At 36.4% G+C, this 27,749-nt stretch overlaps 1 protein-coding gene across 6 annotated transcripts in view; it reads right to left on the reverse strand.

The window, feature by feature from the left end:
• scrib (scribble planar cell polarity protein) overlaps positions 1–27,749 on the reverse strand; it is a 308,579-nt gene that overhangs the window by 95,945 nt on the left and 184,885 nt on the right. For 4 of the 6 annotated variants that reach the window (XM_069836394.1, XM_069836398.1, XM_069836395.1 and 1 more), the window contains exons 21-23: positions 26,213–27,001; positions 3,346–3,456; positions 966–1,145 (exon numbers count right to left, since the gene is read on the reverse strand). In XM_069836394.1, the coding sequence (XP_069692495.1) occupies positions 966–1,145; positions 3,346–3,456; positions 26,213–27,001 (1,080 nt within the window). The remainder of the gene's footprint in view (positions 1–965; positions 1,146–3,345; positions 3,457–26,212; positions 27,002–27,749) is intronic. The other 2 variants (XM_069836396.1, XM_069836397.1) reach the window with 2 other exon arrangements.

Genomic DNA, 27,749 nt, shown 5'->3' on the forward strand with positions numbered 1-27,749 from the left:
CAGATATTTGAACTTCTCCACCTCTTCAAAAGATAAATTTCCAATTTTTATATTTCCATTTCGCACAATATTCTGGTCACGAGACATAATCATATACTTCATCTTTTCGGGATTTACTTCCAAACCTATCGCTTTACTTGCTTCCAGTAAAATTCCTGTGTTTTCCCTAATCATTTGTGGATTTTCTCTTGAAACTATGCTACGGAAAATTAAAAAAAAAATTACTTATATAATCAGCAAATATGTACTGACTGTGTTGTACTGTACATTTAGTAACTGTTACAAGTTATTTATTTTCATCACATCAAACATTAAGATGTATCCAAACAACACAAAATATCATTGGCACATGATGCAACAATGTTTGCAACTGATGCAAAAGTTTCAACAAAACTGATATAAAAAATGGTGCGACTGCAACTCTGAGAACCCTGTTCACACGTCGCTACTTTTAAGTTGTGTGCAGCACGACAAAGTAGCAAGCACTGGTATGGAAGCCGCTACTTTTCGGGTTGCACCATTGTTCACACGTCGCAGTACGAGAGCTGAGCAGTATTTTGTACTGCAGCGCTGCAAAAGTAGCGACGTGTGACCGTACCTTTAGGGATGACTCATTGTATATGCAGCTATATTTGGAAAGCTTATTTTCTACTTCCCTCAGGTGCCAAAGTCATTCACAACTACTGCTAGTGAAAACATCAGCAGTTTAAAATCGAATGATTAGAATATTTCTCACCCAAAACTGCATGCATACTGTTCACAGACAGCCTAAATTTGTGCTCATATAATGACGTACTACACATTTCATCATACCATCCACCCTAACTCCAGCAACCACTCATGACAGAAATAACAATCCTCTTATTATTAAACAGAAGCAAGAAAAATTCGTAAATAAGATTAAGACAAACTGCTAGAGAAAGTCTACGAAATTGGATGGTTCTCTTACGAAATAGAGTACCAACCTCATACCCCTCAGGCAAGGGGTCATGCTGGACGGTGAGCACAATCTCGTCCCCTGGCTTCAGAAGCTTCATCACTGCTTCCTGGTGACTTGATTTCGTCACGTCCTCGTCATTCACCTTCAGAATCCGATCGCCCATCCGCAACTTCCCTGAACGAGCAGCAATGCCTCCCGGAACCACCTGCACAGTGACAAAGAAGTTAGCCTGCTACTCACAACATAGCAACAACAGAAACACTTCAGTACTTTGAAAAAAAAAAAAAATCTCTGAAGCTGTTCCTCTATCACACAGCCCACAATGACTGCCAATATGTTATCATAACTTAGTGGCTTTTGTAACAAACTACTAACAAACTGAAATTTTGTCCCTTGTCACAAAAGGACTTACTCTGTCTCCAGTCTCATCGAATTTAAGCAGTTTATTGAATGCATCTGTTCAAAATTGTGCAGGTTCACTGTCTTAACGTGACAAACTTGGAGTGCTTAAGCAGGTTAAATTTACAGAGCGTGTTAATCACACAATGCTGTATTGTATTGCATTGTATTTATTAACATTCCATGGTATTCATACATTGCTTACAGCTAGAATATGGAACAAGTCAAAAAACTTAATACTATTATAAAGTCTTAATTTATAGTCACAGTCTAGATGAAATATATACAGACGAGATTTACAATATAGTCTACTAGTACAACACAAAGTTTTAGTATCAATTTCATGAAGTGTTATTGAATGTCATGAATTCACCTACAAAATAGAAGGCGTGAGAAATTAGGTACTTCTTTAATTTGGCCCTAAATAATTTTAGGTTTTGAGTTTCATTTTTTATATCGATAGGGAGGCTATTAAAAGTTTTTACTGTCATATAACGCACTCCTTTTTGATAGCACGATAGACTTGCCGATGGAGTATGAAAGTCATTTTTTTGACATGTATTTATGCTATGAACTGTTGAATTAGTTACAAAGTTTTCACGATTACATACGAGGAAGATTATTAATGAAAAGATATACTGACAAGCCATGGGCATTATTTGTAATAATGAATGGAAAAGGTCTCAAAACGGGCACAGAGTCACGGTTTTGTTATAGGTAACATCCAAAGTCGAAGTATTACTATATATATGTGAGCTCGTAACTTCACACAAGTATGTTCTTATGATTCTGTGTAAACTTGAGGGAAAGGGAGTCTAAGTGTAACTAGAAATGTAACTTTATAAAAACTGTCATAAGAAGACACCTATTTGTAAAACTGTAGTGTACTTGTGTGTAAAATTGTAGTGTACTTTGTAAATTTGTAGTGTTTTTGTAATGCAGTTTTTACTCCTAGTTGAGTGTTAGAGAAGGCCGTATGGCCTTAACTCTGAAAGGTTAAATAAATCATTATTATTATTATTTCCTTTTACAACTGTGCATTTCACAACAAATTATCAGTACAAATGATGATGTTCTGTTTGAATAAGCATTCAATATAAAATTACTTACTGAAGTGTACATGAATAATACGATTAACCTTTATTTCCACTCATTTCATCAAAAAGATATGTTTTTACAATCTCAGAAAATAACATGAATTGTATAGTTTAAATAGATGTACTGGTAATTAATTTTGCTGAAATGCACATATGATAGTACCAACATTTTGTATATTGCAATCACTTCCAAATATTATTCTGCCCTTTACGAAAATCTGTATTTAATAAACAGAAACATGAAAAGGTGTCAGTAGTTTGTATGCCCACAGTAAGCATATAGCGAAAGGACATTCCAACTTTCCCTTTCCAAACAACAGTTTATCATGAATAGGGCTCGGATAATTATGCAAATACATGTTTTTAGTTTACAAGTGAAAAGTATGCCCGTTAAATCTTATTTTTGAAGAGAACTTCGGCATTTGTGAATTTTCATAGTCATACACAGACTCAATAACCAAATCCAGTAAACCCCCCACCCTCTCCCTTGGGTACGCCCCTGAATTGAGTCAGTATCTTTTTCCTTCAAATGAAGGACAATTCATTTTTCACTTCAGGTGCGTCACAGTATGAATTTACATGCATTAAATTCCTGCAGTAGTTTGTAAGAAATCGCTGTGTACAGACAGACCACTAGCCAAAAACTTTTTTTTTATAAAGGAGATGCTGAAAGTGTGTATTTATGAGAAAATTGGGAATATGATTTTTCTGTACTACCACAGCATTATAAGACTTAAAATCCATTACAGAAGCTGACTAACAAGTAAGTACGAATTCTTTTGTTCCTCAAGTTTTTATGAACTATGGAATTAACTGGCAGAGCAGTTAAATGTTGTTACGGTGACCTCAATTTACAATCGATATCTAGTTTAAGTCAGCAGCAACACACAGAAAGATACAGGTACTCACATGTGATATGAAAATGCCTGGTTCAGTTGCTCCGAAAGGCATACATGAGTGGTCCGTGCCTCCAATGATGCTGAACCCTAGTGACCCTCCTTCTTTAACAAGTGTCACCTCCTGTGAAGCAGCAACTATATCAGAGAAATATTCACTGCATTGTGTACTATGTAAGACATACAACTTTTCTCTGTCACTGTCTTTATGTCGAATCTAGCAGTCTCTCTCTCCAAGGAATTCAACACCACTCAGTTCTTTTGTGTAGTCACAGAGGTCAAGTGGCCGGCCAAGGTCTCGTTATTATCTGACACAGCAGCTGGTAGTTCACAACCTACGCATAGTGGAGATCCTCCGAGTTTTACTCACCTTCCAGAGAAAAACTGAAGACAGTGTTGTAAAAATTCCAGCCCCTCCTTCAGTCCCCTTCTTGTTATATTTATAATACAGGGTATTTCGTAAGTGATTGATCAATCCGAAAACTGACAAATTTTGATGATTTTTGGTTGTGTTATACATCTCTGTTAGTAGGAACCTTTCCTGATGCCATACAATAGATTCGGTTGCAAGTGTGCCCACCAGAAGCCACTTTTCCTTGTAGTGACGAATGAAACAACCATTACTGAATTCAAAACTTAGAGTAATTGTTATGAAAACATAAACAGATTATGCAGAGATTACAGTAATTATGGCTCATAGTTTTCAACATGTCTGTCACCCTGAAGGATATACAAGTGCAAATGGCGGATCATCTCCTCAGGCACTCTCCGAAGCACGTCAGGAGTGATCATCAGTATTGAGTGCACAATCCATTCAGGGGTAGTTCGTGGTTTAGTTGCATACATACGATCCTTAACAAATCCCCATTAAAAAAATCCACGGGAGTTAAGTCTGGAGATCACAGAGGCCAAGGGATTGGCGATTTTTCTTCTTTGTAGCAGAGTTAAATGCTTGCGTGATATTTTGTGTTCTATTTTATGCCAACAATGTGTCGATACTCTGAATGCTAACTCACCAGATATACCAATGGCATGCATGGAAAAGTGGTGCTTCTTTACTAGGCACATTTGTGACTAGATTGGCTGTATGGCTCCAGGAAATACCTTCATTGGAAAGATATGCAGTATAACATGTTCAAGAATCATTCCTGTCAGTGATCAGTTACTTATGAAAGCCACTGAATATAACTCTCACTGTTCCACTACAGCAACATTACATAAAACTCAGTGAACTGGACACACTTTAGTACTAACAAAAGAAATATGTTCAAGTGTAGAGGTTTACATAAACCCGACTTCAAGATTAAGATTACATCTTGAAATACTTCAATAAGCCGACCTGGTTGGCAAGTTGGTATAGTGCTGGCCTTCTATGCCCAAGGTTGCGGGTTCGATCCCGGCCCAGGTCGATGGCATTTAAGTGTGCTTAAATGCGATAGGCTCATGTCAGTAGATTTACTGGCATGTAAAAGAACTCCTGCGGGACAAAATTCTGGAACATCCGGCGACACTGATATAACCTCTGCAGTTGCGAGCGTCGTTAAATAAAACATAACATTTAACATTTACTTCAATAATTTTATGTTATCAGACCAACAACTGATGTGGTTTTGATTAAGAGATTTTATTTTTTAAGGATTAGGTTGTAAGAATGATGTATGGATGCAAAACATACATATTTCTGCTAAATCCTCAATTTATGATGGTCAAATGTAACAAATGATAATCTGTCGAGGGTAACCAACAAGAAACCAATTGGTGAAGAAATTAACAAGAGAACAAAGACTGGAACCCACAAGGTGACAGAAGACGAGATATGAAGTGAGAATGGTGGCTGGCAATCTAACAGGATGCAAGTCTTTCACTGCTACCCTGTGCTCCAATTGGAGTCACAGAGACTGATGTTGATGTTTACACCAATAATCTGGGTGTTTCATTATAATATCACGTTTATCCGGCACTGAAAAGCTAGGCCATTTAACATCATGAACATGAAAATCGAAAGTGAATTTAAAGCAGGATGCGATTATGTAAAGTTTTCCACAATCTAACTTGGAGGACAATGGCTATGATGCCACTAGTCTTCATTTACAACAAGAGATACATTTTTAGTAGGTTATTTTACGATGCTCTATCAACATCTGAATGAGATGGTGATAATGCCGGTGAAGTGAGTCCGGGGTCCAGCACTGAAAGTTACCCAGCATTTGCTCATCTTGGGTTGAGGGAAAACCCCGGAGAAAACCTCAACCAAGTAACTTGCCCCAATCGGGAATCGAACCCGGGCCACCTGGTTTCGCGGCCAGATGCGCTAATTGTTACTGCACACGTGTGGACCGCAAGAGATACAGGCTGAACTGTTAACATATAAGGAATTCGCTGCATTTACGATATTGTCTCTATCTTTGTCTATAGGCGAAAAACCGAGGTGAAAAGGGACTCCTACTCATTAGGGTCGTTATAAACAACTATTCTGCTTGACTGGTCTGAGATAAGTAGGTAGCCATTTCACTTCCCAAATAAATCTGACAGACTCACTCACCTCAGCCAATGCCGTCCATGCAGACCACATAATCACAAACCACGAATGGTGTCTGCATCAAAATTGTTACAAATAAGCAAGGAAGAAAATATGATCAATGCCAAAGTAAAGTGCTTGCTTCCAGATCCAGCTCTGCACATATGTTTCAGTTGTCATTTCAATGCGATGTTATTCACAGACGTCTGCAGTGTTGCACAATCCCAAAAAATCTCTAGTATGACAATGAAAATCACGTCATAAAGAAAGGGATAATAACCCCTTTGCCTGGAATGTAATCCCTTTAATGTGCATCGTGCAGTGTTGGCCTTGATTGCCACAAATCAAGTGCGGAAGGAGGACTTCAGCTGCTAAGAAAGCAACACGAAAACAGCACATGAAGGTTCCTAGCCTGTGAGAAATGTTCCATTGCCATACAAGCACTAAAACAATACAATGTGCAGCGGGTTCCCTATATCGTCAATTTCAAATCCTTCAGATCAGTGTTTTTCAACCTTCTTGATGACGAGGCCCTCTTTTCCACACTTTACTTTAGTGCGGCCCGCCGTCCTAACAGTAATTCTCATCCGGGGGACAGCAACCCTTTGGGAGTCCAAAGAGCAATTAAAGAATGAATGGCTTAAATTTCTATTCGTCACACTTTTCAAACTAGAGATTTAATAGCTTCATTAGTATCAATTTAATACTTTTTGAGTTATTACATATCGATCGTCCAGTTCAAAAGTGCGACAACTCAAAAATTGCCATTTTTTAGTAATTTATACTACTGAAAGCCCCTTTTGGAGCTCTTTCCGATTCAATATTGAGATAAGTCATATTTACAACCAAAAAGAAAAAAAAAAAAAACTAAATAAACTGCTTTAGAAATAATTATAACTATGGACTTTACTAATTCATTATCAGTACATTTCGAAATGTATCAATAATGAACTGAAAGATTGTGATAAACTCGTCCTGAATACTGACTCATTTTTAATTGCCGTGGTTATGAACCAGAACTCTGTTCCTTTCTAAGTGATTTATTTGAAACTTTCAACTGAAGATATCTCAAAACTTGTTGTTTTGAGTTATTGCACTTTTGAACTAGATGATCGATATTTATTTAATTTTTTTTTTTTTTTTTTTTACTTTTCAAAACATAACTTTTAAATTTATATTGTCTTCGGACTGCTGTGTAAACATACAACATTCTTTAATAATTACATGATTAACAAATTAAAATACATTACCAGTTACTTCAGACCCAACATAATCCTAATCCATTTAGATCGTTGTAATATTTTTTAAATAAGCCACATTTCACATTACTATGTTCTACATTCTACACTTTAGCCAGGGGCTGCACTAAAGTAATGTGAGGGAAAGGGCAGTCTTATCCAAAAGGCCGAGAAACACTGGAGCAAAATGTGTAACAGAGTAATATGAAATTTCGTTATCAGTTTAAATAGAAAACAATCAAATTATGTCTTATTATTAATTTCTTTACAGTTCTCCATTAACTGCTCTTCTAAACTCCTAGAGGCCAAAAATTACTTGCCATGACCACATCTACTATTACAAAATCTGTTGATCGAATTTTTCTACTCCCTGTATATACACGAAAATATGTGGAGAATTCAAGGAAATTGTGCAGGAGTAATGGAGTTAATGAAGAGAATGTGCCACAATACATTTCAAATTCCACAATGGACTCACCAGGAGTTTAATACTGGCCTGCTGTATGGTTGCCTTACATAAATTATTATTATATTGGGTTATTTTACGACGCTGTATCAACATCTAGGTTATTTAGCATCTGAATGAAATGAAGGTGATAATGCCAGTGAAATAAGTCCGGGGTCCAGCACCGTAAGTTACCCAGCATTTGCTCGTATTGGGTTGAGGGAAAACCCCAGAAAAAACCTCAATCAGGTAACTTCCCCCGACCGGGATTCGAAACCGGACCACCTGGTTTCAAGGCCAGACGCGCTGACCGTTACTCCACAGGTGTGGACCGCCTTACATAAAAAGCACACTGCCTTAAATTATCAAGAATTTTGAAGGACATTACAATTTGCATTTTTAAAACAACGCACTGCTGAAGTTAGGGTCCTGCACCCAAGCTTCTGGATCATGCGCGAACAAGCAGGATATCTGCTGCATCATGCTCGTGTTCTAAGTGACAGCTACAAGAAGAACAGCTCTACTTTGTACAGGGCTCAACCATTTGCTTCACATTTCACTACGACCACTTCTGTTGCATCACCATAACAGCAACCAGAACAGCATGAATACAGTATTACATCAGTTGCAGTAAATATCAAGAGAAACCTGGAAAAAAGTGGCGGGACATTACTGCTCTGCATCTCTTTCAATAACAGCAGAACAGCCAAAAGGCTCTGTACCAAAGCTTTCTACACATCAGAGGTTTGCATCAGTTAGGTTTAGTCAGGTTTGATTTCGTGTGCTAGCAAGCAGCATGAGAGTACAGACACGCTTTGACAGCATGCAGTAGGGTCTTGGCCAGAACTAGACAATTACTTTTCGACACTACTGTAACCATGTTTAGCCAAGCTGAGATTCCACCTTTTGAACATCACACCTAACCCCAGTTTTAGCACAGACTTCGGTCAATTGTACCACTCTTCTCCACAAATACAGTTCATGTGTATAAACAAACTTTGGGATCAGTTTTAAGCCAAAACTGTTGTCCAGGGTTCACTGCATTACAACTCCAAGTTGGTAAACAGAAATTTGAGGTAGAATATAGGAAGACTGGCTTCCACCATATATAGTCCATACTACAGAATGTCCATATGTTAAAACGTCCATAAGGTCAAAATGTCCATACAGTGAAAATGTCCATGTACTAAACGTCCATACGGCAGAAAGCCCATATGATAAAACATCCATAAGGTCAAAATGTCCATAACGTCAAACGTCCATAATGTCCAAGTTCAAAGAAAAACACTGCTTGAATAGAACACAGTAAATTTTATTCCATAACTCATACAAATAAGTTATTAATCATAGGGAACCGGAGCCTCACTTTTAAGATGGTAACCAATACTTTTAAGATATATGATAATTTCTCCATTTTCTTTGTACCTGTTGTAGTTTCTCACAATCTGGAGAATTTGTCTTTGATTCGTCAAATACGTTTTATTCACCTGCTCTTTAATTTGTGTATGGCCCCCTCTTGCTTGCAATATTTGTGTCCAAATTCCATTTTCTTCGCGCTTTAGGCACTGTATAAATCGCCAAGTGGATGGATGTACAGCCATCACGCGTTGAAGATGATTGTGCCAGCCTCCTACCGCGTTGTTTGTGAGCTGCATGCCTTCCAGGCTTGGGAGATGCACGTTCCAAATATCTGCACGAAAGTGAAGTGATACACGTCTTCATCTCCTCTCCGTACCTCTGATGTAATTTACTTCTAAATGTGTGACTATATCATCAATACGCTCATCCATTTCTTCACTCACCTCTGCAAAGACTTCTTGTATATCACCGAGCGTAATGAAAGGGAGTGCCATTAATGTGGTGACATCTTTACTATGGACATTTTGACTCTGGACATCAGAGTAAAGTGGGCATTATAGAACTATGGACATTCTGACTGGACGATTTAACATGGACATTTTCAATGTGGACATTATTTCATGGACATTTTGACGTATGGACATTATAATCCTGGACTTTATGTCTGGTAACCGAAGACTGATACTACCGTAAACTGAGGTGAAGTTGGCTGCCCAGATTGAAATTGCTCAAAAATACAGATAGTTATTTTGTACTGTTGTACAATTAAAATTTTTCTTTTGAGAATTTTTACAGGAAAGATTTGGTAGACTGTAACTGTTCATCAGACTACAACCTGTGAGGATGATGATTATAATTGTTAATAAAACATTTACAACACTTGGGGGAAAGATCATTAAATTAATACAATCTTAATGCAGAAATGTGAAATAATTTTTCAGCATTCAGGCACTATCACTGCTCACAGAATGCAGCACTGCTGAGTCAGATATCAGAATTTGGACAGGTTCAGGCAGGTGCACACCCAGCTTAGCAGGGGCTTCATTTTAGTTCACTAAATCCCGCCAATGCAGACCTCTGCTACACATTAGATCTAATTATCGAGGTAAAAGCTAATTTGCATTTTGTACCAATTCCATGCATTCCTCCCATTTCTTAGCAATTTCGGCATGTCACTCTCTTACAGTAATCGTCTTCTATCTACATTCTTAACAAAAAAACTGTCTTATAAAAATTATATTGAAAACATGAATACGCCATATTATTTCAAATATAATTTTTATGCCTAACTTCGAAATTAGATTTATACTCTCAACATATTTATTAGAGTACGTATTTTGCATTATTTTCCATTTGTGAGTTTTTAGCATTTTTGGAAGAGTTTACCATATAGGCTACTAAGGGAATGGGATTTTAAGATTTAAATACATTTACTACAAATCCAGGGGAAAACTTAAAATGTAGCAATTTTGTTGCACTGATGTTCTGACAAAAATCAGACAATTATGTGGTCAGCCATTTTGTGCAGTTTGTTTAAAGGAATTCTCATACATAACTCATCCTTGTTAAATACTTTACTATTCCAAAATGCTATCCTTGAAGATTTTCATGTCTTAGGCATTGTGCGACGTTTTGGTTGTTGTTTTTTTTCTGCATTGCAGCCGCAAGAAACGTACCCTACTATGTATAGATGACATCATACATGGTTTCACATTTCTGATGATGGAGTCAAAATGTCGGATGTTTCTTGTACGTATTATGATGCAGTGAAAAAGTAAATATCTCACACCTACTCCAAATTTAGTCTGTATCTAACCCAATTAATTATATATTATTTTACTCGTGATAAGAACAACTGTGGGAGGGGGGAGGGTGTAACTACACTGTTTGTGCTGAAGATGCTATCTTAACTTTTGTAAGACAGAATTTATATCTAAACATACAAGATGCCAGTCGTTCAAGGCAAATATAAAAAAGTTGAGCCCTGGTTTATGGACCAATGTATTCATGGGAATACGAAACGTGCTGTCTTGTTTGTAAGCAACTGAAAACCACAAATTCATTTACACTTGAATCTCCAACTCAAAAAAAGTGAAAGAAGAAATTCATGTTCTTCAGTTTTTTAAATATTTCCAGGAATAAACAGATTTCTAAACACAGTTCTGCTTTAACATGTTTGCTATAGTGATACACTATCTCAATGCTGATAAATTCACAATCTAATCAAATGGCACCACTGTGCAAGATTCCTTACCCTAAAAGATCCAAAAAGAAGAAAATACAAAGCACTGTAACTTCTGCTTAACAAAAGAAGGAGGAAGAAGAGGACTGCACAACACATATGTGTTAGTGGTTTTAGAATTATATATTTTCACAAGTAAATACAGTTGACTCAGCTGCAAACTTCCTTCCTATAGCAGTGGAAATTTGTTAAGCAGAGGTTAAGCACAGCTCCTACCTTGTAGATGTCATCCTGAAGTCTCCCTCTCTCTCATATTACAGCATTTAGCAAAGCTTTATAAATCAGACAGATTGACAACTACATTTCACATGTTGGCAGACTCTCTGAAAATTTAATGTAACATCCGAGAACGTTTACCATGCCACAATGTTCAAAATGCTAAGAGTACCCCTAGAAGAGGGATTCTGCTTCGAAAACAAAAGAAGTACTAGCCTGCCAGACATGCTGAATGGAAATGTCTGGAACTGCACCCAAAGTACCACTACATGCATCACGTTAGCAGGCGGACAAGCTGTAGCATGCAAAGGCTCCCATTCTCCCTCATTTATTTCCACCCTCTGGAAGGGTGGGAGTATGATAATTCCAGGTGCAAAAAATCGGTAACCATTTTTAACGTTGGCCATTTCAGAACACAATATGGTGCATAAACTGCCATCGTACATAACTGAGGAAGTGTGTCTGTCACATACAAAATCTTACAGTGCATGATGTGTGCACCTCATAACACTCTGCTCTTCTCATCAATTTAGTACGAACTTCAAAGGCCTCATGACTATTCTGAGAATCCGCTCATCATTATTCAAACAACAGCTGGATTACCGTATTTCTTAGCATATATTTTTTTTTGCACGTCCCCCCGCATTTTTGCCCAAGAAAATCGAGGTGCGTAAAATACAAGATTTTTTTTTTTTTTTTCAAAGGAAGTACCTCTAACCCTAGCTACTTAGCTTCTCGTTTTCAAAATTTGTCCTCATATCACGAAATAGATACTCGCTCACAACACCATATCACACTCTCCATTCCTAAACACAGAACATCCTTCTACTCTTCATCTTTCACTGTCTCTGCAGCTCATCTCTGGAACCTCTACCACAACATGTCAGAGACTGTCGGACATTGTCTAGTTTCAAAAATAAATTAAAACTGCACTTTTTGAATTAGAGTCCTTTCAGTTATAAGCCCTTTTCTCTGCGATAGTTTTGTAAAAATATAGGCTATATATTTCTTTTCTTCCTTTCCCCTTTTTGTTCTCTTTACCAATCGATGAATTTATTATCTTACCCTTTTCATTGTGAATTTTATTTAATTTTTATATTTCTTTTCTTTTTTATCATTACATTCCATTTTGTTATATTCTTCCTTACGTTTTTCCATATTAACTATTTCTACTAAATGAGTTGCTTTCACTATATTCCAATGTATTTTACTTTCTTTTTTCTATTATGGTATTATTTTCATGTTGTTTAGTGTCGATTTTATTATGCTATTATTGTTATTATTTTTTTGTATTATGTTAGTATTCTGTTCTTTAAATTTTTGTTAAATTTTAACTGCTTGTATACTTTGTGACCTGGTAGAGTGTAAGAGAAGGCCCTATGGCCTTACTCTGCCAGTATAAATAAAGAATTATTAGGTTATTAGGAAGTACCATTAATTCTTCCTTGGTTCCAAAATGTGCCTATGGAAAGAGACTATCTGATCTGTGAAATGTGCAGGCAATCTTTGGCGCAATGTTGTTCCTCTACTCAGCCATCCTTGAGTAGCCTAAACTCGACAAAAGTAATGTTTTTTGAAGGAACAATATCGGAATTGTGTAACTAACATTTCTCGCGTCGAAAAACAGCCATTGTTCTGCATTTCTTCCACGTACTGCAGTAGTGCGTCCAAGTCCGGGATATTTTCCCATCTTAAGGCCACAAAATGCCCAAATGTTGCTTCTTGCATTGTTCAGTGCGCCTTTTTGCTTATGCAGTAAAAAAAATAAGCTTCCCTCACACCAAATGCTCTTCCTGTCACTCTATTCCCGTTTTGTTCCGCAAAACTGATCATTTTAAGTCTATAATCAGTGGTAAACTATTGTTTTTTCTTCCCATATTCACATATTTCACACGTACTACTACACAGCTCACTTCAACACTAAGAAGCCTACTGAAGTGTCCACACTCCACAACAACCCTCAATTTCTCCCCAATAGCATTGACCAGGTAGCATGTTAACAAAGGACTGGTGGAAAATCCAGACTGACTGACTCAATGCAGTGTTGCCTCCTTCCCAATACTACCTACTACAGAATACATAATTTCCATAAGAAAAATACATGGGGAATTTTTAATTCCCTAAACACATTTTCCTAATACATGGTACGAAAAATATGCCGGAAAGTACAGTATTTCACATTGCTACTTTGAAAAAGAATTTGCGTATGTAATAATTAAACCATACAACTGTAATAATTTTGTATGCTTTTAAAAGTATCTGAACAGAATTTTCACTTTCATGAGAAAACTTACGAGATTACGGTATTTATTACTTCTTGCCTGTGACTTATTGGAATTTCACTTTGCAATATGATGATGCCTATGATATGATTACCTTTAAAATTAGCAAGTAAAACTGTCACAGTATGCATGACTGCCATTAAACCGAACTATCAAAACAAGCACCTAATTTAGCTATTACACTGCAGTGATCAGTTATTTTGTCGTGTTTTACAAACACGAAAACCATACAAAACCTTTATCTAAAAAAAATTATTCTTTATGAACAAAAAATTAAACTCCAGAAATGGCTCGATGTTGAATCTGTCTTGGTCAAGACAATATCAGGTGCACCATTAGCTTAGTTGGCTTTCAAATCCCAGCAAGTCCATCATCTTACATTCCTCCACAAGCCATCAACTTCAAATGAACATTCCAACACACCAAGTGAGTGAATACAACATGCAGCACTGAAAGCAACTATAAAGTATTCTTATGCTGAGCCCAAATGTATGTTCTTGGTTTTATAGAAATACTATTACAACATTCTCTCTAATCTCAAGATATCCACCATGAGGTAATGAAGCCAACTGTAACTGAAGGTCTGTTTTGTTTAAGATATCTGGCATTAGACAATTCTGCAATGCAACATATGCAGCAAACGTGGTGAAAACCCAATCACCATTAATAAACACCAATACAGGAGAGGCAACATTATATTTGTTGCTGCTGTTTGGTCATCTGTCCAAAGACAGGTTGGAACCTCATAACTGACACCAAAAAGGCATCACTCATGAGGTATGGTGGTAAGTTCATTATACAGTGTGTCTCTGCCATTATGGCCGTGGCTCTGCGGCTGAGATGGTGCAACTTACTCATTAAAACTTAATGCATTATGTGACGTCACGTGGCCATGTAGATGAAACCAAGCCTCATCAATAAAAAAATCTATTGGGGATCAAGTTCTTCATTATTTACTTTTTTTAACATCCAATTACAAAAATTAAGCCTGCAATTGTAATACTGGGGCTGTAATTCATGAGATGATGGAATTCTGTATGGTTTTAGTTTCAATAATTTTATTGCCACTCCTGCAGATCCTTCAGAAATTCCTGTCTGGTGGGCTAAACATCTCAGAGACTTGCATGGGCTATGCTCTAATGCCGCATCAATTTCTGTAAGAACACGGCGCTTTTGTTGTCTTTTCCTGTCATTTACAGAACCTGTTCCATTGAACCTATTTAATAACCTTAATATTGTTTTTTTTTTTTAGACACTACTGGATTTTCAGGAAATTTAAGTCTGAATTTTCGCCTCATTGAAGCACACGATTTTCTATTCTTTATGTACGTGTTGTATATGTAATACCCTTAATGAATATCTGTTTACCATGACAAAACGATCTGTTCTCCATCTCATCTAAACGCATACTGCCAGAGGCCAAGTTATAGATAACCTGTTTTATTTATAGATGTCATAGTGTTGGCATGAATGGGAATGGTCTTACTGTGTCAGCATACATGTTGTCTTAGCGACAGAAGCACAGCCTCCCACTGAGCACGCGGCTGGTGAATCATCGTGGACATATGACAAAAACGCATTGTATTTAAGGTCAGGATGGATCATGGCTTGCTGTTGTCGCCGCAGTCCGCATCGGTGGTCGAAGTGTTATGACTGGCTACAGTCATGTTTGGCTCTTGGATGTTACAACACTGAAATGGCTCTTCTCAGGGAACGGATACAGTAGCGTGCAAATTAATCCGAACAACGTAATTACTTATGCAAAAACACTCAAACGGGATAAAAAGGATCTAAGACATACCTCAGTAATCTATGTGGCCTCCCTTGTTCCTAATAACAGCTCTGAGACGATTTGGCATGGATTCCACTAATTTCCCACAAATATTCTTCATTTCTTCATCGCGAAAACATACACCAATGAGGGCAGAAATCATCTTCTCCTTTGTAGAACAATCCATTTTTTGCATTCTTCTTTTGCAAGTTGACCACAAGTTCTCAATGGGGTTGATGTCAGGTGAGTTGCCTGGCCAGGGGAGTACCTGAATATTCTTCTTGTTGAAGAATTCTGTAGTTTTTCGAGACGTATGGCATGGTACCAGGTCTTGTTGGAACACACCTCTGCCATCCAGAAATGATTTTTGCAGCTGGGGTACGATTCTGGTTTCCAATAAGTGAATATATTTGTCAGAATTCATCATTCCCTTGATAGGTATTAATGCTCCAGGCCCTTCATGTGTAAAACAACCCCAAAACGTTACTTTATTTGGGTGCTTGTTGGAGATGAGCTGCTGTTACTTTTTCGGATCCTTTCCGTATGTAAGAAACACGGTGGCTGTGGACCTCGAAATGAGACTCATCGGAAAAAAGTACATTCTTCCAGTCATTCATTATCCAGTGTTGATGTAATTTTGCCCACATTAAGCGTTTTTTGCACATAACAGGGGTTAGCAGTTGTTTCTTAATAGGCTTACGAGCCCTTCGTCCAGCTTCCAAAAGCCTACGCCGCACTGTTGTGACGTGAATATTCGCCCCAGTGGCAGCCATTAACTCGCGGGTTAAGTTGACAGCAGTTAGTCTAGGATTTAATTTACTTTTCCTGACAATTAAACGATCATCTGCAGGTGAAGTCTTCCTTTTCCAGCCACAGTTTCCTTTTTTCTGGGGTGTGATGGAGCCAGTCTCCCTGTATCGTTTTATGATCGAATTAACAGTAGCCAAACCGATGTGACATTCTGCAGCAATTTGCCTCTGTGTCATAGAAGAATGCTCTGCTAATGTTATAATTTTAGACCGTTTTCGTGGAGTTGTATCCATTTGTGAAGACGACAGAATGTACACAGGATTGCAGTATTAAGTCTTCAACACAACTGAAATGCTTATAAGTACAAAACGACAGGCAAAATGTCACATATTATAAAAAAAAATAACGACAGACCTTCAACAATGGAATTACACGTACTACAGACGTCAATTAAAGCAGTATGAGCAGCTGTGAGGCCAACAATGACAGAAAATGTAAAAATATGTCTTGTTCGGATTAATTTGCATGCTACTGTACACCAAACGTGGTACCTGACCCTGAGAAACACACGGATTAAACCGTTCATCCAACAGCTGAACACGACAGTAGCCAATCATAATACTTCGACCACCAGTGCGGACTGTGGCGACAATGGCAAGCCACGATCCATCCAGACCTTAAATACCGTAATGCAATTAGACACAGTCCCAGTCGTTCCTAGCACACTAAGGAGATCTTGTGCCACACCACCGATGATGTCTGCCGGAGTATCAGAAGAAACGTATGGTAACAACAGTTCCAACAGACCACGGCACTTCAGCCCGGATAACATTGATCCCAACTGATGCTGGCCATAAAAGTCTACATTCCAATTGCGTTTAACCTTTATTTTACACTGCCTACCCATGTACAAAATTTCGAAGGAGGTTCCAACATGTTTCTGAAATGTTCCCCTGCTAGGAGTGGGAAACAGCTCGTGGTACGACGTTGTAAGGCCTCACAACATCGCACCCATCTCGAAAAATGATTTTCTCTTTGTACATTCGAGAAATTTCTTAAATGTAATAATGTTCTCTCGGCATTGGTGTTCATTACTGATTAATCGATTTTTACCAATTTATACACCCTTAGCAGCCAATGTTGTAATTCAATGAAGAGACTGAATTCTGGACTGAAGCATACTAACATAAAATTAATCTCAACGCAAATTCATGCAAAATTTGCAACAAGGCAGATATGCAAGGCAGGAAGACAGACATCTTCAAGTGAAATAAGGCGCAAATATTTGTAGAATCATAACAGTCCATAGAAGTAATTTCAAAACAATTACAAAATCTGCTAAAATACAAAAATCTTTGCTGTAAAACACACAAAAAATATTTTAAAATGCCACAGGTAAATATTAACTGTTATCTTAGTAAAAGGAACATTGCACAAAAATTCATGCCAGGAACACACAATGGAGATCATATAATATAAAATCAAAGACAAAGGCAACAACTGTAAAACCAATGCCATGCTCGGTTGTGTGTCCACAGAAGTCCCTGACCTAAAATACTTATTCTAAAATAATTCTACCTCATTCTTTTCTTCTCCTTTGCACAAATTCTTCCCACTCATGAGAGTCAGATCATTTATTGGGTTCATGGCATTACCACAATGCTTGCAATCATGTGCTCTCTTTGTATTTCGCTCAGAATTTTATTTACTATTGGCTATGTTGATCTGTTTCATTATTTTAGAATAGTAACATACTGTCTTTGCAGGCTCTTCTTCTTCACTCATCATTATCATCATCATCATCATCATCATTATTTATACATCCCATCTGTTCCAACTCCAATAAAAACGGATTCTATCAATTTTTTCTGCAGTTTGTCTGTATGTATATCTACTCTCATAATGTTTGCATCTGGCATTCGTTATGAAATGGACGTGCAAAATCGCACATGTTGCCTGAGTTAAAGTGGACTTAATCTTCAACACACCACAACTTTCAATTCAAAGTATGGATTCCTTGAGATGGTAAAGTGATGTGCATTTTCAAAATAATGCACATTTATATACATTGCACAAAATGAGAACCTAATCTGAGTGAATAGATGTGCCATTTTATAATGTTGTGCAGATGAATAACGTGTAGAAAAGAGGACATCTTTGATACACAATGTATATGAAATATACGGAGAGGACACAATTAGCTGCTTTTCCTGTTAGTGCGATCTTTGTTGTTACAAGCTGTGAAACAGGGATTTTTATGCAGCATAAAAACACGCAGGTATTCTGTAGCAATAAAAAATTCATATTGGAAATATTAAATTTTGTTACGAAGTAATGAAGGGGTCTCACAGAACACTAAAGGGAGGTAGGCTATATCTCATTTCGTCAAAAAACCTGACTGAACAATTTCCCAGTTCTGGGGAGTGTGATAGGGGGATGAGGGCATGTCAAGATATAAAAGAGAGAATGTTTAGGAATCCTGGATTTATTCAAATATAATGTTTATAAGAACAGACTGTATAACGAGAATTGAGAGACCTTAAATGTATAATAACATATATCAAAATATAATTAATTATTTATTCCGTCTTATGGCTTAAGCATTGAATTACATATGAAAGGAAAACATTGACGTGTTACATCATATTTAGTCTTAAGTATTAAGACTAAATATCGTCGCCTGAATGCAAGAACTAGGTAACTTGATTTTTCATATTTTGTGACATTGCCTATTTAGTTATTTATTGCACCAAGGAAAATGTCTCGTTTTCTTGTACCTATTTGTTATATTGGAAAATAGATGTCGCTGGTATCGTTTGATCAGTTACCTAGATCTTGCATTACATTTTGTGCGATTTTTGCTATGCTATAAAAGAGGTACCGGTAACTAAAAAACGCAAATTCCGAGTTACCTAGTTCTTGCATTCACGTGACGATATGATGTAAGACATCAATGTTTTACTTTCATATGTAATTCAATGCTTAAGCCATAAGACGGAATAAATAATTAATTATATTTTGATGTTATTAACACGAGGCTTAGCTGACTATTCCCAACATGCATTGTAAATTATTAAATGAATAAGCAGACGCAAAACAACATGCACTTTGCATTGCTTATAGCTTGTGTTTATTTTAAATAATACTTTAATAATGAGCTAGAGAGAGTATGTAGTGATGTAACACTTGATATATTTGCAACATTTTGAGGGAGTGAGAGTCATCTAAGCTGTGGTACCACTCCTCTTCTCTTCTCAAAAGCGATTGTCATGTCCAATTTTTAGTTCAAAGCATCACAGTCATTTTAGCTCAAATTCTACTTCAATTTTTAATGGCGATTTTTTTTCTAAGATCCCAGATTTTCTGCACCCTGTGCCATGAGAGGCAATGAAAAAGGAATATAAGAAAAGTGATTTCAAGACTTATGAATACGTGTGTGAAGAGTACCTTGGTTAGTGCCTTGCCTTATGATTTTATATTAATACCATTAGTTAGTAGCATAAACCACTTCCACAGTTAATGTGCCAGGCTCTTCAGCACTGGCAATTGTTAATATGATGCAAAAACACGAACAATTAACAGCTTGGTAACATGCACCATGTCGCTTGTCAGATTAATTAATAACATGTTACGTACACAATTCAAAGTTCTGAATGTAAATGTCTCATAATTTGGGAGTTGTGGGAAAATTATGTTGTTCGAAAAAAGTTGAGTGAGTGGAACATAAGAACATTTTTTTTCTTAATAGAAAAATCGTCCCAAATGAAAGCTCTGAGCAATAACTTTTGTGATGTTGGAGCTTTGTATTGTCTGCATTTTGCCAAAAGCAAGTATTGTTTTCGTAAATGTAGTAGGAACTTAATTATCATCAAAATAATACAGCAAAGAGCAACAATGGCTAATAAAAAATATGAATAATTTGTAAGCATATGATTACTTCATTTTTTAAATGAGGTCTCTTAAATTATTTAGAAAAAAAACTTCTATAACTTTTTCTGCACTTCAGCACCAGCAATTATTTTGTGATGTCGATTTTTACTAGGTTACACTATTATTACCTTCCCTGCAACTTCAGAAGGGAATATCTGAGTACAGAATGCATGCAGGAGGTCACCTAGATTGTCGGGAGGAAGATTCTTTCTATATAACAAATCAAATAAGATAACAATAATGATTCGCCGAAATCTATACTAATAATAAGTCTGTAGCCGAAATTTTTCTGGTAATTTTTGCTTTCCCAAAAATAATTGGTCCTAACATGTATAATTAACCACCCTGAAACCGAAAATCGTTTTTTTTTTAATTTTTGTTTGTATGTCTGTCTGTCTGGATGTTTGTTACCTTTTCACACGATAATGGCTGAACCGATTTATATGAAAATTGGAATATAAATTAAGTTCGTTGTAACTTAGATTTTAAGATATATATATATATATATATATATATATATATATATATATATATATATATATCGAATCCAGAAATGCATATAGAGTGTTAGTTGGGAGACCGGAGGGAAAAAGACCTTTAGGGAGGCCGAGACGTAGATGGGAGGATAATATTAAAATGGATTTGAGGGAGGTGGGGTATGATGATAGAGACTGGATTAATCTTGCTCAGGATAGGGACCGCTGGCGGGCTTATGTGAGGGCGGCAATGAACCTTCGGGTTCCTTAAAAGCCATTTGTAAGTAAGTAAGTATATATATATATATATATATATATATATATATATATATATATATATATAGCATTCAAAATACCTTATTTAAAAGGGGAGTTATAAGGGGGGTTGAATTATATAAATCGAAATATCTCCCTTATTATTAATTTTCATGAAAAATGTTGCGTAAGAAAAGTTTCTTTAAAAATGATTTTCCGATAAGTTTTATTCTGTACAAAATTTTGATAGGACTGATATTTAATGAGATAAATGGGTTTTAAAATGAAGATAACAACGCCATCTAAGGCGCTGTAATGAAATAAAAACAAGTGACTTTGTCTATAAGGGGCCTTGGACAACAACAATCGAAAGCTATTAAACATAGCCTACTGAGAATGTTTCTGTGTTTGTATGAAGTAATATCGGAAGCTAATTAATTACTAAATGATATGTCAGTCTTCATTAAACTATGGTTGCATGTAATAACAATTAAGGAACATGTTAAAGGAATTGTCATTGCACCAAATGAGCGGTCTCTGGACCAAAATGATCGCATTTTAGTTATTTAAATACAATTTAAGTTAAGTAACATATTAAACGATTTATCCTTCTATCATACATGAATGTTCCCTGGACCAGATGTCCTATTTTAATTATGTAATTACTTTATATTTATTTCTAACAAGTGCAGCGGAGCGCACGGGTACAGCTAGTTGTAAATAAAATGGATAATCTGAATATTGATTAACAGAGGTTCTACCGTGCCTGCCTCTCAGCATTACTGCCCATTTATTGCTGCATGGTTTAAGACCTTCCTCACTTTTTAATCAATTAAAAAGTTGATACTCAAGTTAGTCTCACTGTCCAAGTGTGTGGAAACATCAGTGGTGCGTTATGAAACTATTCCTAGAGGCTACATAGCAAAGATACTTGCTTTGAGCAGTATAAAAGGAGCTCAATGTGTACACTTTCTTTGTACTGTACAGTACAATATGTAAAAACTTTCAACATTTTATTTTAGATAATTACGTTTCGACATTTCATATTACTTATACTAGCTCATGGCAATATCATAACTGGTAGGAAGGGGTAGAAACAACAATGTGTGCTCAACAAGGGACATTAGACTTCAGCTGTTATTCTTGTGTAATGTGTATGGAGTTACAGATAATTACCCAAGTTACAATTCATTAGTTTACCAAGGAACAACAGATCCCCTCTACTACATGTTAAGACTTTAAGTGGACTGGGTATTCTGAGCATATGGCTGTTGTGTACGAGTGAAGAGATTTTGCTATTAGTCTTCAAGTTTTTAATCTATTAATTTACAATTTTTACAACATACACATATTATTTGTAGGTATATTTTGATTTTTAGATTGTCTTTCTATGTCTTTTACTTGATTTTATAAAAAAATTTTAAACCTGAAAAATATGAATTAAATTTAAGTTAAAACATAGATATTTCAGGAACATTTTTTCCCAGAAAATATTTTCATTACAGGTTCCTAAAAATTCAAGCATATTTCCAATGCAGTTGACTATATTTTCAACCATTTTAATCACATTATATATATTCGTTCAATTAAAAAAAAAATATTTTTCATACTGAAAAAAAAATTATTTAAAAATTTTCATATTCTTTAATACTTTTCTGGCTGTGAAATTCATAATAATTTTGATAACCATATGAATTAGGGCTATACCAAATTTCGGCCTGCTAGACCCAGTAGTTTTTGAGAAAAATGTTCCTAAATTATCTATGTTTTTAACTTAAATTTAATTAATATTTTTCGGGTTTAAAATTGTTTATAAAACCAAGTATATGAGATAAAAAGATAATCTAAAAACTGAAGTATACCTGTAATTATTGTGTGTATACTGTGAAAATTGTAAATTGATAGATTCAAAAGTTGAAGAATAACAGCAAAATTTCTTCACTTATTTCACTTACACACAACAGTCATATGCTCAGACTACCTAGTTCCCATAACAAAGTAATGCTGTGCATGCACTTCAATGCATCTCCATTCCATCTTATTGAGAAGGACACGTTGCCAAGTTACTCTCTGATTTTCAACAAATGTGCTATGTTTTCCAGAAGACACAATTAGCAGCACAGTACCGTCTATCAACTCGAGCAAGTGAACGCTCGAAATCTCAAAGAGAACGGCTTGCTCAGGTGATTATGCTGAATCAGGAATACTGTGCATGCAACCTTTATGCTGAAAGTAACGAGTAAAGTACAGTTCAAATAGTATTTACCAAGCTGTTAATACAAAAAGCAAAAACTCTTTGGATGCAGTTTATATATTAAAATGTTGCAGGAGAGATTGAAACCTTTGTGAACATATCAAATTCATTAAGAATACACTGTAAAACAAAATGTCATTACAGAACCAATTACTACAGTCCTTAGTGCTGAAAGATATACACACGTTATTTAAATTATTGTTTGTATGCCTGGAAACATAATTACAAACTGAAATTCGAACCATATAGGCTACACACGGTTATGAGACAAGGACTAGTTATACAAATTTTGAAGAGCATACACTGAACAAAGACAGAAGCACATACAAACAATTGAATCTATTATAAAGACGGGACAAGCCAGAACAATAAGTGTATGTAACAGAATAAGGACATACTGAGGACATTCAGAGACAAGACACAATACAGTTCTTACACGAGACATCTGTGCCAATCACAATCAAACCTCTTGTAGGAATCTGTATTTCCATGTAGCAATGCAATACTTTAAAGTTACACAGAAAATTACGCAAATGTAAATTCCCATTGCAGAATTAACTCTGGTTAAGAACCAATCCTGCTACAGAGTTTATTTTGTAACTTATGTTGTAAAAACGAGGAACATGCCTTCATTTTATTTTCTGCTAAACATGAGTTCTTTAAGGCAAACATAATGCAACCTGATAATATGTACCCTATTTGTTCACGTAAATTGAGCACTTTTTTACTCTATTTGGCCACTGAAAAATTGGGGTGCGTAAAATACGCATTTTTTCATTATATTTTCTTTTTTTTATTTTCGCGCACGCACACACGCACACACACGCACACACACATTTTTTTCAATTTTTTAACAATAAAAGGTTTTCATAATCTTCATTTACCAATCATAATGAACATAATGTGTAATAATAATATCTGTTAAATAGTCCAGAATGAATGATACCATGATAGGTAATCAATTGTCAGTTTATCGATGCAACAACATGATGTAATGCCAACTGCCCAGCTACTTAGGTACTGAAAACAGCAAAATCAATACTTACAAAACCAAAATTCATACCGTACTTAATGCTGGTGCGTAAATTACTAGCAAAATAAAATCCAAAATAATCATTAAGAAAATTAGGATGTGCAAAATATGTGGGAGCAGGGGGGATGAACTACACAAGCAAATTCGATATTGAACTCTACAGGAAAGTTTTCTATCTTTTTTCCTTCATTAAAGTGAGATCAGAGGCCCTCTATTACAAATGTTAACTTAATTACAGTACCTTTATCTCAGAAAGTTCTATACAAAGATATCTCTATGAACATTTTAGTGTGTTTTCTTTATTACTTTAATGTGCCGAGCTCTTGTTTACAAGGTGTATTTTAAGGTATTATTTTTATTTTGTTGGTTATTTTTGTTATAGTTGGCGATGCTTTTTTGACTTTATTAGAGCGTAAAGTTCTTGGATATATTCATATTCGTAAAGGTCCTAATTTTAAGTTTGTTAAAATTTTATTTTTTTAGGTTTTGATTTATTAATATTTAATTGTTTTATTGAAATTTTTTATTAAATTATTATTTATTGGAAATTGCCTTATTATTACCAATAACAATTATTATATACACATCAAGAATTATAATATGAGCAATTATCAGAACAACATTTTTATTAATTCTACTGGCCGGATTATACCATGATAATAAGTTTTTATTTTCATTTTTTGTAACCAACTACTTTTTAAGAAAAATGATATTACATTAATATTCATGCACAACAAAATTTGTATCCAAATGACCTGAAATTAGAGCTTAGCAATCAATGTAACACTATAGGTAAGGTGTAAAAATGTCATGCTTCTACCTGCCTTAGGTTCCAAGAGAAAGGTGTAGGCCTATATAATATGATGTGAAAGTAAATGACAAACTAAACACTAGAAAAACTTACATTTTTAAAAACATAACATTTGTTTTGAAAATTTACAATGTCTATTACTAAAGTCATAAACAGTACCGCCAACTTATGAAATAAATATTCAGCTACAAACAAGCTTTAAACCAGAACCTTAGCAAAATTTTTCAGAGATATATATATATATATATATATATATATATATATATATATATTTATGCAATAGAGCGAGATGAGAAAAAAAGTAGTTTGACACAAACGTATTACGTAATTAAAAGAACTTACAATTAGAAATTTTCAATAAATTACATAACAAATTAAGCAGGAACGTCCAAATAATTATTTTGAACAAAAAACTAAATAAATCTTGATTCCCCTACCAAGATTTTGACCTCTGATCTCACCTTAATAATAATAATAATAATAATAATAATAATAATAATAATAATAATAATAAAGGATATTAAATATCACAACATTTAATTGGTGTGAAGTTACTACTACAGCATCATTTTTTTCAAATCAAGCAACGTGAAACTTTTTATCTACATCCCTAGTCGTTGCTTGTTTGTCTGTTGTAAAAAAAAAAGTTTATATAATTTCTATTCTTAATGAAAAGAAGCACACGACGAAATCTTATGTCTGGTGTATTGTGCAAGTCGCTCTCTTCACTGTTCAGGTTACATTTTGTTTGCCACTTTCACAAATTATTTACATGTCCTGCAATAATATCTGCATAATTTCCAATATTAAAAACAGAGAAAAGCGAGTTTTTATAACTGTCTCGTATAATTAAAACGAATGCAATTAGTAATCAAAGAAGAGTCCATGCCAGTTTTTGCTTTGTGGCCTTGATACTGTGAATTCTGTCCAACAAAAAGCTTATGAATTCACACCTTCCTGAATCCTTCATCAACTACATTTTCGTTTTAGAGACAAGAATAATGCATGCAGCTCACACGCTTTGAGCAGAGCATTACCTCAACAACGGCCATCCAGAACCTGATGCCTAAATGTGTAGACCTACTATCGCAGGAAGAGAAGTGAACTACATTATTATTTGCAATAGAGAAGTGTTTTAATTTAACATAATTAGGGTTCACAGAACTTGGTAAATAAAATGCAGTGCATGTTCCTCATTGGTGTCATTGCAGCAACAAGTGGTATTTGCCCTTATTCTGTTAGACTGACTGGACTGTGCAGGTTTCAATCTGACCAGGCGGAGGCTCAGAACTCAACTAACCTCGATGATGACGGGGAAGACATGCTTGTTCTCCGTGACCCGCGTCACAACCGTTTCGGTGAAGGTGCTCTTTGTGATGGTCTCTGTCACTTTACCGAGAGCCGTTGGGGCAGGAGGGAACTTGATGTCGCCCACAGCATGCTCGGGCTGCTTGATGGTCACCGTCACTGTGGGTCCGGGGGTCTCCTGTGCGGGGTCAGAGGGTTGAAGGAACCGAGCGGGGATCATGGCTTGGAAGTCCTCATTGGTGATGGGCTTGGGCAGTACCTGAACGGGCTCTGCTGAGGGCGTCCTTTCCACCGTGGTGTCCGACGCCACTGTGGCCTGCGAGATGCGGCGGGGCGCGGGTCGTGGGGGCTCTACTCGTGCACCGTCGGCAGTGTTCGTGTGCTGGGGGTCTGGCACCGCACTAACTGTTTTCTTATCACCGTTTGTTACAGTTCCGGACACCTGCGATGTTTCGTTCCTGAGACCCGGCAACTTGCCATAGTTCGCACTGCCGGTTCTTTCACTCTGCTGGTCAGATGTCGGACGCCTATACCCGGTGTACCCGGGCCGATTCGCCATGTAGCTATTGGCACTATACAATCCAGTATAAGGTTTGGGGACACCGAACACACGAGGGGACTTCTCCGAGCCCGGGCTAGGCGAGGGAGACGGGCTGCTACACAAGGACTCACGGGGAACCAACACCTCTCGCTCCACAACCAGACGCACAAATCTCTCGAGACCAGTGAGCATGGACACGGCCTGGTCGTGCCGCGCACCCTCCATGTCAACGCCATTGATCTGCAGGACAAACACACCATGTTGGTTGGATGGCTACATAGACCATGGCAGCTTTATGAACAAAGGGATCTTTTACACGCGATAAACCTACCACCTGGGAGAACAAACTACTTTAAACACTATGCCAATGGTTCAGGCATCTGAAATGGTTGTACATGTACTGAAAGCTTCAATGCAAGTTCCAAGTGCATTATCAATACTAATGTTTTTGTTTTGGTTTGTAGCCAATTGTACAGTATAGGCACTTCTACATATTGAAAATCATAAGCAAAGTGTGTTGCATCTAAATGTAAATTTGAGGTGTAGGAAATATAAACTGTCTCAATTTATTATTACTATTTAATAGAGAAAAATTCGTACTGGCACTGGGAATCGAACCCAGGACCTCTCAGCTCTGCATGCTGAGCGCTCTTTCCAACTGAGCTATGCTGGGACACGATCCACGGCGCCGGCCGAACCTCTCTTGTAATGCTTTTACGGTCTTACTACCTGCATTTGAGACGATACAAGTCATATATGCAGGAGCGCATATTTAAATGACTTTGTGGCCATATTCAACATCAGTTCGTGACAACTGCTAACAGTTATACATCACATATTAATTTTGTATGAGGTCTCGCCCACCTCATTGAGTACTACACGGTTATTATGAAATAGCCAATATGTATTATTACTATTTAATACGAGAAAAATTCGTACCGGGAATCGAACCCAGGACCTCTCAGCTCTGCGCGCTGAGCGCTCTTTC

The sequence above is a fragment of the Periplaneta americana genome, chromosome 9, assembly GCF_040183065.1.
Source record: "Periplaneta americana isolate PAMFEO1 chromosome 9, P.americana_PAMFEO1_priV1, whole genome shotgun sequence".
Classification (NCBI taxonomy): Eukaryota; Metazoa; Arthropoda; class Insecta; order Blattodea; family Blattidae; genus Periplaneta; species Periplaneta americana.